Source organism: Coenobita brevimanus, chromosome 65 (genome assembly GCF_032717465.1).
Source record: "Coenobita brevimanus isolate Jiangsu-jjx chromosome 65, ASM3271746v2, whole genome shotgun sequence".
Lineage (NCBI taxonomy): Eukaryota > Metazoa > Arthropoda > Malacostraca > Decapoda > Coenobitidae > Coenobita > Coenobita brevimanus.
The window spans coordinates 39,614,773-39,630,687 of NC_137018.1; the positions used below are offsets into that span (position 1 = coordinate 39,614,773).

General features: G+C 43.0%; 1 protein-coding gene across 2 annotated transcripts in view; it reads left to right on the forward strand.

Moving 5' to 3' along the window:
* Positions 1–15,915, forward strand: part of tou (bromodomain adjacent to zinc finger domain 2B toutatis) — an 860,023-nt gene that overhangs the window by 660,696 nt on the left and 183,412 nt on the right. For both annotated transcript variants that reach the window (XM_080276402.1, XM_080276403.1), the window contains one exon: positions 8,484–8,525. In XM_080276402.1, coding sequence (XP_080132528.1) covers positions 8,484–8,525 — 42 coding nt within the window. The remainder of the gene's footprint in view (positions 1–8,483; positions 8,526–15,915) is intronic.

Consider the following 15,915-nt stretch of genomic DNA (forward strand, 5'->3'; position numbering starts at 1 on the left):
CTGCTTCTCTTGAAAATCCCGACTTGCCCACTGCTGTCTCCTCACCCGCATCTTCCAACTAACTCCACTCCTCCACCTGCCTCCTCTCATTTCCTGCAAGTCCTGCTATGTCTGCCCTTAGGTGAGCCACAGTACAGTAATTTTTATAAATTAACTCTGTTAATGCTTATGTCCATTGTATATTTACAACTAACAAAACAAAATTAAATGCTTGCCACATCCACATCTTCGCAGGTAGCAAACGTTCCATTATCTTTCGTCAGTAGTAAATAGGCATTGGACAATAACAGGAAAAGAGTTGTGTCTTGTACTGTACGTTTTTCGTGTGTTTTGCTTGTGTTAATTTATGCATTTATATTTCATAACACAATATAAACTGTTTAAGAACATTTAGAACCCTACCAACAGATCAGTGAACAGTAGTGTTCTTTATGTTGTTCGTGTAGTAGTGTAAGGGATTTCCATTTTGCGAACGGAGTCAACTTGCAAACGGCCTCTTGGAACCAATTACATTCGTAAGTTGAGGTATTTCTGTATTTCGGAAAGTATAGGAGTTAGGGAAACAATCCTCCATGTCCCGACTGATATTTCACCACTGACCCCCCCCCAAATCCTGGCAGATTTTCAAAAAAGTTTTTTTTTTGGCTAAAACCTCTGCTTTTTGTGAAAACCATTGGAAAATGCCCACAAAAGTGCTCACCTGAGCTTAGTAGTGGTCTAAGCAGGTGACCCTTTAAACACCTGGTACCGTTTTCTCTGGAGCCACGCTGTGGGTGTCGCGTTTTCTGTGAAGCAGTAACTATTGCACACCACTCAGAATAGGTAGAATTTGTTCATTTGGTACAAATTTATGTGTAGTACAAGAATATATTTGTTTTCACACGATAATTTAGGTGATGTAAGCATTGTTTCACTCACTGAACACATCAGCATACTGCACCTTCCTTGGCAACGTTACCTCATCACTTGTGCTCGTTTCTTCCTCAGGCGCCACGTAATCTTTGTCCTCCACATCGTCATCGATTGGGGAATCACTCTCGCCTTGAATTTTGTACTGTGGTGCAACATGTCTTTACTGGCTAGGTCACTGGTAACAGGTGAATTGCTGAGACAGTGGCACGTGGGGTGGGGGTGGGGGAGGTCACTGGAAGTAAGGCAGTGTCCCTGCCGCGTATATGTACCAAAAATCACGTGCAAAATTTGGCAAATGTGCAAATGACGGACCTCGCAATTGCAAAACTTATGGGTATGTGTGCCAAAATATGGTGATGTATCCATATGTCAACAGGATGCCTCGGTTTGAAAACCATATTACTCATCAACTCTTCTTCTTGAAGTGAAAAGCATCTCCAGGTCTGTAAGTGGTTGCTTTGATGAGTAAGGATGTGAAGAACAAATGTAATTTTTCTCCATGAAGCAGGCTGCATTTGCACATGTGCTCATGGCCCCAACTTTGGCTTTGCTCTCAGTGTGATAATTTCTCCATTACCAGATAAACTAGATATAGTTGCATCCAAGACACTTCCTATGGCACTGTCACTTAGCCCTTTCCTTGTATCCTTGGAAAGAGGCTTGGCAGGGTTGGATGAGGCAAGAGGTCCACGTGAGTCGGGAACGGAATTGGACGAAAGGCTAAAGAAAACATCGTCCTGCACCTGGCAGTGTCTCAGAGGCAACTGAGGTATGCTTGCCTCAGGTGCCGAAAAACTATCCTCGCCCTTTGGTGATGATATCAAGTGGCGGCCACTTCAAACTATGGCGTGAAAACACTTGTGGTTATAGCCATCCCTTGGCATCTCCAGCCCACCAGTTTTGCTTCAGATATAACCATCACCCGGCGCTTAGGGGTTAAAGCTCTCATTGGATATTGTCATCCCTTTGTGTGAATCACTCTACCACAACTCAAATCATATACCGTTTATTGAAGATGTAAATTGGCTTGGTTCAAGTGAGGGCCGTCTTCTTTGAATCAGGAAATCGTAACCGATGTTCAACAACAACTCGCATTAGGAACTGTACTTGTTGCTCGTTGTGCATGATCTTGCCATTATATGCCTTGACTAGAACTACAGCCTGCTTTGCATTGTTGTTTGTCGCATGAATTCCTGCAGCAATCTCCTGTCCAGTAACATAATCGACAGTGCCAGGCCAGGACTCTTAGATCTTCTAGGAATGATTTCCTGATTCGCATCTTATTTATGAATTTGTGGGACGCTTGAGTTGTGAGATCCCTAAGAGTTTGAGAGGGTCATCACTGCCCTGTTTGGTGTTCATACCTGTGATGATCCAACATTTTTCTTCCACGGATAATTCAAGATCGAAAAACTCCAGAGGGATCAGTTCTTCAGACAGGTACCAAAGATGAAACCCCCAGTTTCATCTCCACAACTTCTCCGATGAACTTCTTTGGGTACGCGTGATCCTTTTCAAGAAGGCAGATGTCCTCACGGTCACGTGGCACAGCATTTAACACAGTAAACCATGTCTTCCTGTAGACCCTGATGCCAGAGAGAGTCACCTCCCCCAAGGCTTCGTTCTCCTTCTTGGTGAGCTTGAACTGGCTATGAAAGAGCCAGATTTGATGGACTAGATGACTTTCATCGTTCATCAGGCATGATGCATGGGACCTGGCATTTTAAAACTAATTTTCTTCCTCCTCAGTCTCACGGATGTCTAGAAACAGGAGGGTAAGTTCCAAAAACTCTCTGTAATCGTTCTCGGACTGTTCCCTTCCTGAGTATGCCAAGAGCAAAGTCTACCAGCTCATATCTTTCTTTCTTTGGGATGTTTTCACTACCAGCAGGTTCGTATTTGGCATGGTCAACATGTGACCAAAAATTACGGAACCTCTTGAGCAGCTTCAGAGCCAGAAATGGCGACGAAATACAGTATGCTCTAAAGGGAGCTCCATGTATCAGTTCCATGATTTGGTGCCTACATGGAAAGTATAACAAGTCTTTCTTGAGTTTCTGCTCGAGGAACACACATGCCTTTGACATATGGTGTTAGAAGCCATAGTGTTGAAACCAATGCTGGGCGCACCCTTGCGCTCCGGTGATATCGTTTGCGCATTGCACACCGCACGAGACCATGCACAATTTTGCGCTTGTGCATTTCGCTTGCACAACTAAATTTGCACTTGCACACCGGCCTTGTGCACCTGCCCTGGGGATTGCGCACTGCGCAATCCAAGGGACACGTGGTCTTGGGAGCTTCCTGCATGGCTGGACAATGGATGGGGGAGGCTGGGGCGGGTCGTGAGGGTGGGTTGGTGGGGGGAGGTGGGAGGGAAGTGGGTAGTAGCATTTCTTATTACGCTTCAACAGAGATAATGTATTTTTAATAATTTTTAAATTGTTATTATTAGTAAATGATAATGAATATACATTATTTATGAAGATTAGCATATGCAATTCCTTACATAAACCATTAAAACATATTATTTAAATCAAATATCCAAAGCCTAATAATTTATTAGGCTGTGGATATTTGTGGATACTCTGTTTTCATGATTTTTTATATTTTGTTAACGAATTACATATGCTATTGTATATCTATAATGAAGTATTAAATAAATTGTCTTGACAAGACAAGAGAGAGCGAGAGAGAGATAAAGAGCATTATTCTGAGAGAGAGAGAGAGAGAGAGAGAATAAATATGGGAATGGCAAAGGAGCGTCCCTTTGAGTGAGGAGATAAGGCATAAACTTTGTCCCTCTTCTCTCTCTTATTCTCCATTCCTTCCCTCTTCTCTCTCTTATTCTCCATTCCCTCCCTCCTCTGCGGAGAGAAAGAGAGAGAGATGTGATGATACAGTAATCACGTGATCTTTGCCAATGCCTTGGTAAATATAGGCTGTTTTTCCCGGACAATGACCTACTGTACCTCAGTCACCGCGGGTGGTGGGCAGGTTGCTAATTTAGTAATTTATTTAATTATACCAATATATATTTTACGGTAATTCCCACAAATATGTGCAAATGATTTGCACTAGCGCTTTGCGACGCTGCACAAGCTAAATATTAGATTGCGCACTTGCACAAATTACAAATAATAGAAAATCTGTCAATCTATCTATTGCCAGACACCTCAATCCCGTTCGGGGTGGCCACAAACAAATCGCCTCCACGTCGCCCTGTCCCCTGCCATTTCACTGCCCCACTCCCAACTCACACCCCCCTCTCTCATATACCTCTCCACCCCATCCCTCCATCTCATCCTCAGCCTCCCCCTTCCTCTTCCCCCCTCCACCTCACTCACATACAATCTCTTTGTCACTCTTCACCCTCCATCCTCTCCACATGGCCAAACCACCTCAGTGTATTCCTCCTAACGCTTCCTATCACATCCACATCCACACCACAACACTCCTTTATATCCTCATTTGTCAGCCTGTCTCTCCATGTGACTCCACAGGCTCCTCTTAAATAACTCATTTCCACTGCTCTCACTCTTGACTTGTGTCCTTCCAGCAACGTCCAAGCTTCACTTCCATACGTTAGAGTTGGTATTACAATACTGTCATATATATATGCAAATGATTTGCTCTTGCGCTTTGCGACATTGCGCAAGCTAAATATTAGTCAGATTGTGCTTTGCGCTTGTGCAAGGTAGTGAAATGTGGATTGCGCTTTGTGCTTGCGCAAGGTCCTTTTTCGTTTGTGCCGCCCACCACTGGTTGAAACACATTCCAACCACTTGATGTGTGATTCCCCATCACTCTAGCCCAGCTACGATAGTGGCAGCCTGGGCCTTTGTATTCCCAGCTTGAATTTTGGGAACACCGAGTAGCTGGACAGCATCCTTGTTAGAGATGAGAACAGACAGTCGGTCCATGGTTTCATGGCCTGTGAGGTTATCAAGCAGCTTACCATCTCAGTGAACAACAAACTGGCCTTTAGGGAAAAACCCTCCTTGATTGTAAGAGCAGCCTCCAACCGATGTCTCTCTCAGAACTGCTTGATGCTGGACCGGCTGATGACATACTCCAACACTTTGTGGCTGTGGCTTTTGACTGTCTCTGTGAGGATGTATGGGGCATTGCGATCACTGACATTTGTTCTGTCAAGAACAGCAGGGACACGAGGGCTCATGATCAACTTTGATGCCTGCAGTCATTTGGGAAGCGATGTGCATGTACTGGGCTCACCACTGTCAGCGCTTTTAGTGTTGCTAGTGTCTTTAATACTGGAGGAAGAGGACTCCAGTTGACCCGAAGTGGTCGCCTAAGTTGCCCGACAAACGACGCTTTCTCTGTACTTTTCATACTTCAGTCTCCTCTGCACAACAGCCTGCTCCTGTTGAACCAGAGCAAGATTGATGCCTGCCATGGACCCTCATGCTGGGCCTTGAAGAATTCCTTGTCATCGGGAATGCTTATGAGGTTGAGAGCACTTTCATGGGCGATGTCGATTCTTCATCGACAATCTGAAGTCCTCTTCATTTTTCAGCTGTTGTCTGCCATGCCTCTTGGAGCTCTTCTTTAGGTTTTGCCACTTTGCACTGAGCTTCTTCTGCTTCATCATTGAATGGTCTATCCTCTTCGTGGGGATACTGGCACATTTGTAAAATTCATTGACATGAATTATGTCATGCCGGATAGCTTTTGCCACAGGCATCTTTTGGTTCAGGCGGAGATGGAGGAAAGTAGAGAGAACTTCTCCATTTGAGGGCAGTTTAGCACCAAGCAGCTTATCCTACAAGCACTCCAACATGTGTGGAGGCTCCTGCTTCTTCCATTTTGATGTATGATTCACAGTAATCATTCACTTACTGCATGACTTGAGAAAAAATTATTAGATATAATCACCACTATGCAGTGTCACAACAAGGATCCCATGCTCATTACATTCGTGGGGATACTGGCACATTTGTAAAATTCATTGACATGAATTACGTCTTGCTGGATAGCTTCTGCCACAGGCATCTTTTGGTTCAGGCGGAGATGGAGGAAAGTAAAGAGAACTTCTCCATTTGAGGGCAGTTTAGCACCAAGCAGCTTATCCTACCAGCACTCCAACATGTGGAGGCTCCTGCTTCTTCCATTTCGATGTATGGTTCACAATAATCATTCACTTACAGCATGACTTGTGAAAAAATTATTAGATATAATCACCAGTATGCAGTGTCACAACAAGGATCCCATGCTCATTACATTAGTTTGTCCAGCCGATCAAGATTTCTCCGCATGAGCACTTGGTACGTGTACATACACAGCCAGGACACAAGATCGGTTCCAGCAAGACTGCATAGATATTGTGCGGTTTCTCCGGCTACAATGCTTATTCACCGTGGCTCATGAGTTGCGGTTCTCGGAGTTTCCACAGTTGAAGATGAGAGTGCTTATAATAGGCTAATGATCATTACACTTGGGGTAATTATGGTGATTCTATGCATTTAGTAGGCCAAATTAAAGAGTGGCATGTAATATGCAATGAAAGCTTTAAAAAGAAACCAGTCATGCTATATTGTCTACAGTAGTTGCAGAGTTAGGCCTGGCAGGCATTCCCCACCCCCCTCCCCCTGGGTGGCAGGAACACGAAAACCCCAATAGTTGAAGCCATCCCTTGCTCTTCCCTTAGGTCAGAAGCAGACCAAAATTTACCACAAACATTAAGGGCTCCTTCACAATTTTTCTTACGTGATTCAGTACCTAAAAATGCATGATTTGGAAGTTGTATTGAAATTTCATCAGAGATTTTGGAAATGCTGAAACTTCAGCCCTATCACACAACCCCTAAATAAAAGTTTTGATAAAAATTTGTCATATTACAGCGTGTCCATTAGAACAATAAGGGGTTGCGAGCCTCAACTTTCAAACTTTCATTTCTTGAGAACCACCCTGACAAATAAATAAATATATACAGTATATATATATATATATATATATATATATATATATATATATATATATATATATATATATATATATATATATATATATATATATATATATATATATATATATATATATATATATATATATATATATATATATATATATATATATATATATATATATATGCTACTTTTCTGTCTTATTGTAATGTTCTCACACCTCACTCAGATTTGTAGATCTTTGAATGCAGTAGGTATATGGCACATTAGTAAAGTAATACACCAAGCTTTATTTCAACTATTGCCGAAAGTATGCATTTCCAAACTTTATTGACTTGTTTTTAGGGAATGTTTCACAAATTTCATTAATGTCAGGAGCAGCCATCCATAGCTTCTTAGCCATCCTACATATTCAAGCAGTGAATTCCTTGGTTGTATGTCAACATCTGATCGATCTGTGTGATGAAATCTTAGATCCTATTTATGAGAGAGTTGGTGGATGACTCCGAGCGACAGTATATTTTTGTAGTAAAAATAATAGTGCCAGTGCTGTATTCACTGTGTGGTATGACAGGGAGTACATGTTTCAAATGTGTTTTTACTGTATGGAAAATAATTTTTAGTTATATTGGAACATTTATGATAATACTAAAGTAATGAGCTAGAAGATATCATAAACATAGTAGCCTTTTATGTAATTATTGTCTGTTTGGCAGTGCAGTATTTGGTATTTGTCTTGAAAGTAGATTCAAGGCAGAGGTTCTGTGATTGTACACTATAGTCCAGTATGTGATTTGCCAAGAGCAGTTAGCACTAAGAAAGAAGTGGTGCATTTTGAAATATCCATTGTAGAAATTTGCTGTGCATGGTATTTCATCTTTAACCTTACTTGGAAAGATAACATTTGAAGATTGATGGTTTATACACTGTATCAGTGTTACATTTAACATGTAACAACTTGTAAGCCTTCAGATATGTTAATAAGGTAAAAGTATCTCAGTGGAAGGAGTCACTTTGTATGTATTTTGTCCTAAAGTTTTGTGTTAAGGCCATTAATATCATAATAATTTTTACTATGATCTCATCATGATTAATTTGTGAAATAGTGGTCTAAAGGAGTGACCCACCAACACCTCGCCCCAGTAGTGTTAAAAGTTGATTGGCATGCCCCCACCATGCCCACCTGCCTCCCCACCCTTACTACTTATGCCATGCCATGCTTTGTTACTGCCATAATATATTACCTTGGTGTTGGGTGCCTTAATATCTTATTTTTATGACTGATTCATAATCATAAATTGTTTGGTTAGGTGCTCTAGATTGATTCAGAAGTTAAGCTTGAAGATAATGTGTGTCTACCCAATCGCAGTTGTGTTATTTAATTCTCAGGAATATAACATATAGTGTGGAATCTCTTGTCATTGTAAGTTTGATCAGAGTGCATTAACTGGCTTCCTGCAGCATCACTAATTTATGTATCAACTGATAATAGTTCATTTAGAAGAATGAAGATTAATATTCATCTGTGGTTGTTAACAGTGGCCTTTCTGTGTGGTGAATGTGTGTAGGGGTGGTGGTGGCTGGGGGTAACACGTAGTAACTCTCTGACACTCTGGCATTATTGTTGTTCCACAGTTGTATCTACAGGAGCTCAAGAAACAGCGTGACTTACTCTACACTATTGAGCTGGTATGTCCCTCAGCCCTCATGATGCACTCACTTGTTGCCACTCTTTGTTTTTCTTCAGTTAGCCAGTGTTACCACATTCCTTGTTTGCCTTTACTCAGGCAGTGTTGACATGCTTCATTTACTTTCATTCACTCAGTTCTCTTTATTTGCATTGACCATTTGTTTGCAGTTTGTAGTGCATAAATATCACCAGCTTATACTTTATACAAATGTGTTTCTTCTGCCAATAACCTTATTTAATGATACTGATAAAGTCTCTTACTACAGTCTTCATCAGTTTCTTTTTATCACAGACTTAAGGGAACATCGTGTAAATTTTTTTTATGCCTACTCCTACTCTTGCTCTGTTCTTTTGTGTCACAAGAGTAGGGGACAAACTCATGTCAGAGACTGTGCATTATTAGCACAGCTTCTCTTTGATAAGACCTTTAATGTACAGTATGATTCAGTTGGATATTATGTTGTACAGTGCATACAGTTTAGACATGCTGATGCAGATTGGAGTTAACAGAATATTTTTATCTGGATTAACTGATAGAGGTTATTAACAGTTAGCATAAAATATTCAAAACTGAGGACTCACGCTTCAAGCAGAACTATTCTTTCATGCATTAAGATCAATTGTAAATTAAAATATGAACTGTTTAGCTTTTATTATGCTGAGGATATCATATCAGAGCTCAGGAATAAAGCCTTGTCTTGTGAATCTGGATCCTAGAAGTTGCAGTGTTGAAGAGAACTTTATTTTTTTAGATGTGGGAGCATCTCTAGGAGTGTCTTGGTTGGTCAATCACATCTGAAGGATTTGCATGTGTAAGGTGCTTCTCTCTAGCAAAGGCCCATATGGTGCTTCACTTTAGCTCCCTAAGGATTTTTCATGTACAAGGTGCTTCACCATAGCAAAACTTCATATAGTGCTTCACTTTACCAAAGCTCCATATAGTCCGGCATCTGGCTAGGACTTCTGCACTTGCTATTGAGAGAATCCCAGCCCTTAGTGTTGTGGCCATTTGTTTGTTATACAGTATAAGCCAAAATTTATTGTTGGGATTATTTATATACAGTGTATGTGACTTTGTTGTCTGTAAAAGCAGGATGTTTATAAGGAATTTTTAATGCATCCCTGCTCACTGTTACTTGCAGTTATGTATATTAGTCTCTTTTACTGCCTGTTTCACCAATATCTTTTTCTGTTACATACATATGCAGTCTTGTAATCTGAAACATATCCATTTTATGCAATTTCATAGCCATAATTGAGGCTTTAAGTTTTCTTTAATTTGGCCAGAGAGACCAAGGTTGATCAGTAACAGCAGCCTGGTAGATGGAATGTTCATTAAGCTCAGACATATTATAAGAACTTTTTTCTGTAATATGCAGTACCTTCTGTTTGTGCAGTTCATTGTTATATGATGATGAGGAAGTATTGCTGTTTTTTAGTTGCTGTATTGTTGTAATGATGTGGATCTCTCTGTAGTATCTTTGAAAATATTGATGGCTTGTCCCCTTCTGAAAAATATCCCGCAGGGGATGCCCATGATACAGCAAAGGAGTGTTCACATTGCACTGTGTATTGCATTCTGTCATCAACAGAAATTAATGCTTTCTTCTGCATTGAAATTCCATATCAACGAATTATATTAGCAGTACAAATTTATTGTTTTCAGTGCATGATACCAGTTGCAGGTGCTTTGGATATTTTTGTCACTTGGAAATTTTGTTGCCTGATCGAACATTTGTACATTTCCCTGGCTAGTAATCATTGTCATCATCATCATCATCATCATCTAATCCTGTGTTGCCCCATGAAAAACGTAAGAGCCTGGGGCCAGGCAAGTTGGTCCTGACATTTTAGATGAGAATGACCAGCCTCACTCATCCCTGAGTGGCATTACATGAGCAGTAAACCCCAACCATCCCTTGGACATAAACCTGCCCTGGCTCAGTCCAATTGGAACGCCTTAATTACCGTCCAAACCACCAGGTGCCATAATCTGGTTATATGGCTACCATCCAGTGTAGTAAATGGTTGTCACTTAGTGTAGAGTCGCCTGTAGACAGAAGGAAGAGGAAAGAATGGAGGAAAGAATGAAGGAAGGAAAGACAGAAGAGGAAGGAAGGAAGAGAGGAAAGGGCTGTCACATGAGAGCAGCACTACATTGAGTGAGTGGATGGTGAGTGCCCTCACCTTCCGCTCTAAGAATCGTTTCTTTTCATTTCATTTTTAAAGGCTCCAACATGCTTGCATGTGTCGGCCTTGGTCACTTAATGGCGGCTCTCCATGCTGCACGATCCATTGCAGCCTCCCTGTTCAGTCCCTTAACCTTGAGGTCACAATGACCTCGTCCCATGTCTTTCTCGGTCTACCCCTCACAACCTCACCCCCAATAGTAACACCTCTCACCCAATTATCATCCCTCATCCTCTCCACATGTCCAAACCATCTCAATCTACCTCTCCTCATCACAACACCAATACACTCCAGTCCCATCCTACCTCTCAACTCTTCCATCGCAAACCCAGCCCCCCCAGACCTTGCACGCAGGATGCACAACACATCCACTTAATCATCGTCATTTCTGTATGTCTAAGCCGGCAAATATCCTCCTCCTTTACTGCCCAGGTCTCTCTACCATACAGTATTGCACTCCTAACACATGCTGCATACAAAGACCCTGTACCACGGAGGGAGAGCCCTCTCAGTGTCAGAAGAGGCAACATCTCCCTGAACTTTTTCCAACCACTTTTCACCCTAGCCACAGAGCTGGCTCCAGCCCCACCTCCAGCACACAACATGTCTCCCAAATTACAAAAGTCTTCCACACACTCAAGAGATTCACCAGCAAGTTCAATCCTTTCACGCTTGACAATCTCCACCTGCTCTCCCTGACATGCCGTACACGTAAGATCAGCATTATCTCGCAGTCGACCTCTGATACCACTACATCTCTTATGCACCCATTTATCACACACACCGCACAAGATGGAATTACTTCCCACGCCCTTGTGGCAAACTGCACATGGCCACTCTCCCTCGTCTTTGACAGTACCGCCACCAACCCTAGATATCATCACTTTTGTTTTATCTGCATTTACCCTTAAGCCCTTGTGCCCCGTACCATCTCTCCACTTGCTAAACCTTTCCTCCGCCTCCCTTTCATTCTCTGCAATCAACACCAAATCATCAGTATACAACATCTCCAACGGGAGTTCGTTTCTAAAATCACGTGAGAGGGCTTCAGGTACCATGATAAACAACATGGGACTCAAAACTGACCCCTGATGCACACCAACGTTCATGGAAAACTCATCACTCAAATCTCCATTCAGTCTTACCCGGGTTGAAGCACCGACATACATAGCCATAACCACCCTAAAAAGCCACTCCTCCTAGCCAAGCTTTCTCATTGCCTTCTTCACCACCTCTTTAGGGACTCTGTCAAAGGCCTTTTCCAAATCAACAAAAACAAAATACAGATCCCTTCTCCTACCACTCTAAGAATAATAATAAAAAAATCATCATCATCATCATCATCTAATTCTGTGTAGCCCCATGAGGAGTGTAGGAGCACAAGGCTAAGCAAGTTGATCCTGACATTTAAGATAAGAGTGACCAGCCTCACTCATCCCTGAGTAGCTTTACTTGAGCCATAAACCCCAACCACCCCTTGGATGTTAACCTGCACTGGCTCAATTCGATTGGATTGCCATAATTACCCACTAAACCACCAGGTTCCATAATTTGATTGTATGGTTACCACCCAGTACAGCAAATGGTTTCCTGTTGTACAGGAAGCCATTTGGCTTGTCACTCAGTGTAGAGTCACCCATAGCCAGAAGGAAGAGGAAAATTGAAGGCAACAAAGACAGAAGAGGGAATGTAAATGATAATAATAATAATAATAATAATAATAATAATAATCACTTCTCATCTCATCATCATATCTAGTGTTGCCCAATGAGGAGCATAGGAGCCCTGGGCTAGGCAAGTTGGTCCTGACATTTAACCTCCAAAGACTGCAGTTATTTCAGGCCAGGTACCTCCCACAACTGCAGTTCAGGGGTATTTTGGTGACTTTCACCAAGGGCAAATTGATTGTGTTCTGGCTAAAGAGGAAGAATTTACACATCTGACAACGCAATCCGCACCCCTGTAGACCAAATGGTTACCACACAATTGCGCATCGAAGTTATAAAAAGTTTATAATAGCTTCCCCTTGAAAACACTCGATTAAAACGTGAAAATTTTGATAACTACCCATTTTTCTTATTGAAACAGGTTTTTGGTGTTTTGTTACACTAACCATGAAAACAGTGTATGTAGGTGTTGAGAGATTATTGGGCTGAGGGGAGTAGGCCTATAGGTTCGGGGGTTGGAAAAATAACCAACTTTTCACATGAAAAGAAAGCACTTCAGTGTGTTCTGTAACATCTTGGCAGCCTGATACCTCTCGGGGGTCTGTAGGGGGTGGGAGAGTTGTGAGGGACAAGGAGGGAGGGATGAGGTGGGGTTCAGGGGGGACACAAGGCTAGCAGGGTGGGAGGGGAGGGGGGCGAGAATGGATTGAAAGGGACACAGGTGGTGGTGGTGGGAAGAGAGATGCAGGCATATGTGTGTTGTTGCGGTGCATGGAGGGATGGGAGGATGATGGGGGACATGAATGGAGTGAGGGAGTGAGGTAGAAGGTGGCATGGAAGTGGCCAAGAGGGGGGGTGCCCCCCCACCACCCGGGTTGGTCCGATCCCCCCTCATGCCACTCAGGAGTGAGTTCTCATTGGCCTGAAGCCATGTACATCATAATCGGGGCAGAGGAAGCACTCCGTAGTATTTTATAGGCCCTGCTTAATTGATGCGATTAGGCAATTTGGCATAGAACTCAAGTCACATCAGTTGATGCAATTAGGACTTTAGGGGTTAAGGTGAGAGTGACCAGCCTCACTCGTCCCTGAATGACATTGCTTGAACAGTAAACCTTAACCATCCCTTGGATATAACCTGCACTGGCTCAGTCCAATTGGAGCACCTTACTTTCCCACTAAATCACCAGGCACCATAATTTGGTTGGTTGGTTACCACCCACATAGTAAATGGTGTCCTGGTGTACAGGAAACAGTTTGGCATGTCACTTAGAGTACCCGTTGACAGAAGGAAGAGGAAAGAATGAAGCGTTGCCAGTTCTTTGAAAGCAGTGATGAGAAATCGGGAAGTGAGCATGGAAGTAAAAAAGTCGTTGCATGATAGTGCTTCGATACCAACTCAAATGTATAAAAGTGATACTTGGACCGTGTTGAAGGGACACAAGTCAAGAGTGAGAGTGGTGGAAATGAGTTATTTGAGAGGAGCATGTGGAATTACATGGAGAGACAGACTGACCAATGAGGAGGTGAAGGAGCGTTGTGGTGTGGATATGGATATGATAAAAAGCGTTAGGATAAATACACTGAGGTGGATTGGCCATGTGGAGAGGATGTAGAGCAAGAGACTAACGAGGAGGGTGTATGTGAGTGAGTTGGAGGAGGGGAGAGGGAGGGGGAGGCTGAGAATGAGATAGAGGGATGGAGTCGAGAGGTATATGAGAGAGGGGGATGTGAGCTGGGGGAAGGGCAGTGAAATGGCATGGGACAGAACGATATGGAGGCGATTTGTTTGTGGTCATCCCGTACTGGATAAAGGCGTCTGGGAACAGACAAATAGAATGATAATAATAATATTATTAATAATATTCATTCATTCATTCATTCATTCATAATCTAATTCTGTGTTACCCATGAGGAGCATAGGGGCCCAGGGCTAGGCAAGTTAGCCCTGACATTTAAGATCAGAGTGACCAGCTTTACTCATCCCTGAGTGGTATTACATGAGCAAAAAACCCCAACCACCTCTTGGTTACAAACCTGCCCAGGCTTAATCCAATTGGAGTGTCTTAATTACTCATTAAACCACCAGGTGCCATAATTTGGTTATATGGTTACCACCCAGCATAGTAAGTAGTTTCCAGGTGTACAGGAAACCATTTGGCTTATCACTCAGTGCAAAGTCACGTGTAGATAGAGGGAAGAGGAAGGAATGAAGAAAAGAAAGACGAGGAAGGAAGGAAAAGAGGAAACGGCAGTCGTAGTCTGTATCATAATGACTCGATTTCTGTATGTTTGTTAGCTTATTTGTTTCTGTATCACAACAAAACAATGTAACATTGTACAGATTTTGTTAGAGCAAGGTACCGTTAAAATGTTTTATCCATCCATCCATCATTCAACCCTATGTTGCCCCATGAGGAGCGTAAGAGCCCGGGGCAAGGCAAGTTGGTCCTGACATTAAAGATGAGAGTGACCAGCCTCACTCTTCCCTGAGTGGCATTACGTAAGCAATAAACCTGAACCACCCCTTGGATATAAACCTGCACCAGCTCAATCAGATTGGAGCACCGTAATTATCCACTAAACCATGGGGCGCCAAAATTGGTTTTATGGTTACCACCCAGCGTAGTAAATGGTTTGCTGGTGTACAGGAAACCATTTGGCTTGTCACTTAGTGTAGAGTCCTATTGGCAGAAGGAAGAGGAATGAATGAAGGAAAGAAAGACAGAAGAGTGAGTGTAAAGTCACCTGTAGGCAGAAGGTAGAGGAAAGAATTCTAACTTAAAGAATAAAGCAATTTCCAGTCCGATCAGGCCACTGGTTCCCAAGTTATAACTCATTTCTGGCTTTTTGACCAAGTGGAGGCTGCCAAAGGTGGCCTTTAACCCCTAAATACTAATCTCATCGATCGGGCTTTTTGCGCAATTTCTTAAAAGGACGAGCAACACCAATCGTGCAGCATCCACAAAAAACCGGCAGCAGCTGGCTCCACCCCAACTGTGACGCAGATGGCTTCTAACCAATCAGAACTAAGTGTTGGACCCACCGGAGGGGGGACCTGGGCCCGTACCCAGGTGGTGGGGGGTGTACCCCCCACCTCCCTCTCGCCACATCCCTCTACTCCACTACCTTGTTGCTACCCTACCTCCCACGGCTCTTATCACCAATACCACCACCACCACCACTCCCACACCCTCCTTATGAATCCCCCCCCTCCCATGTGGATCCCCCCATGAGTGGGGGAGGGTATTTCCCCCCTACTCTCCCTCCATGTCCCTGTACTCCACTGGGGCCCTTCCTTTGTGTCTGGTGGTGGTCTCCTCCCATCCCTCCATCCCCATACTCTCCCTCCTAGCCTTACCACCTCCCACCACCACCCCCAACCCCCCATCCCAACCTCTACCCTCACCCCCACCCCCAGCATGCAGTATCTTTACCTCCCCAGCCTCGAATATTGCATATTTTTTACACTTCATGGCGCGTGTTTTTGAATCATTACCTGTAATTTATTCGTGTCTTTGCATACAGATAT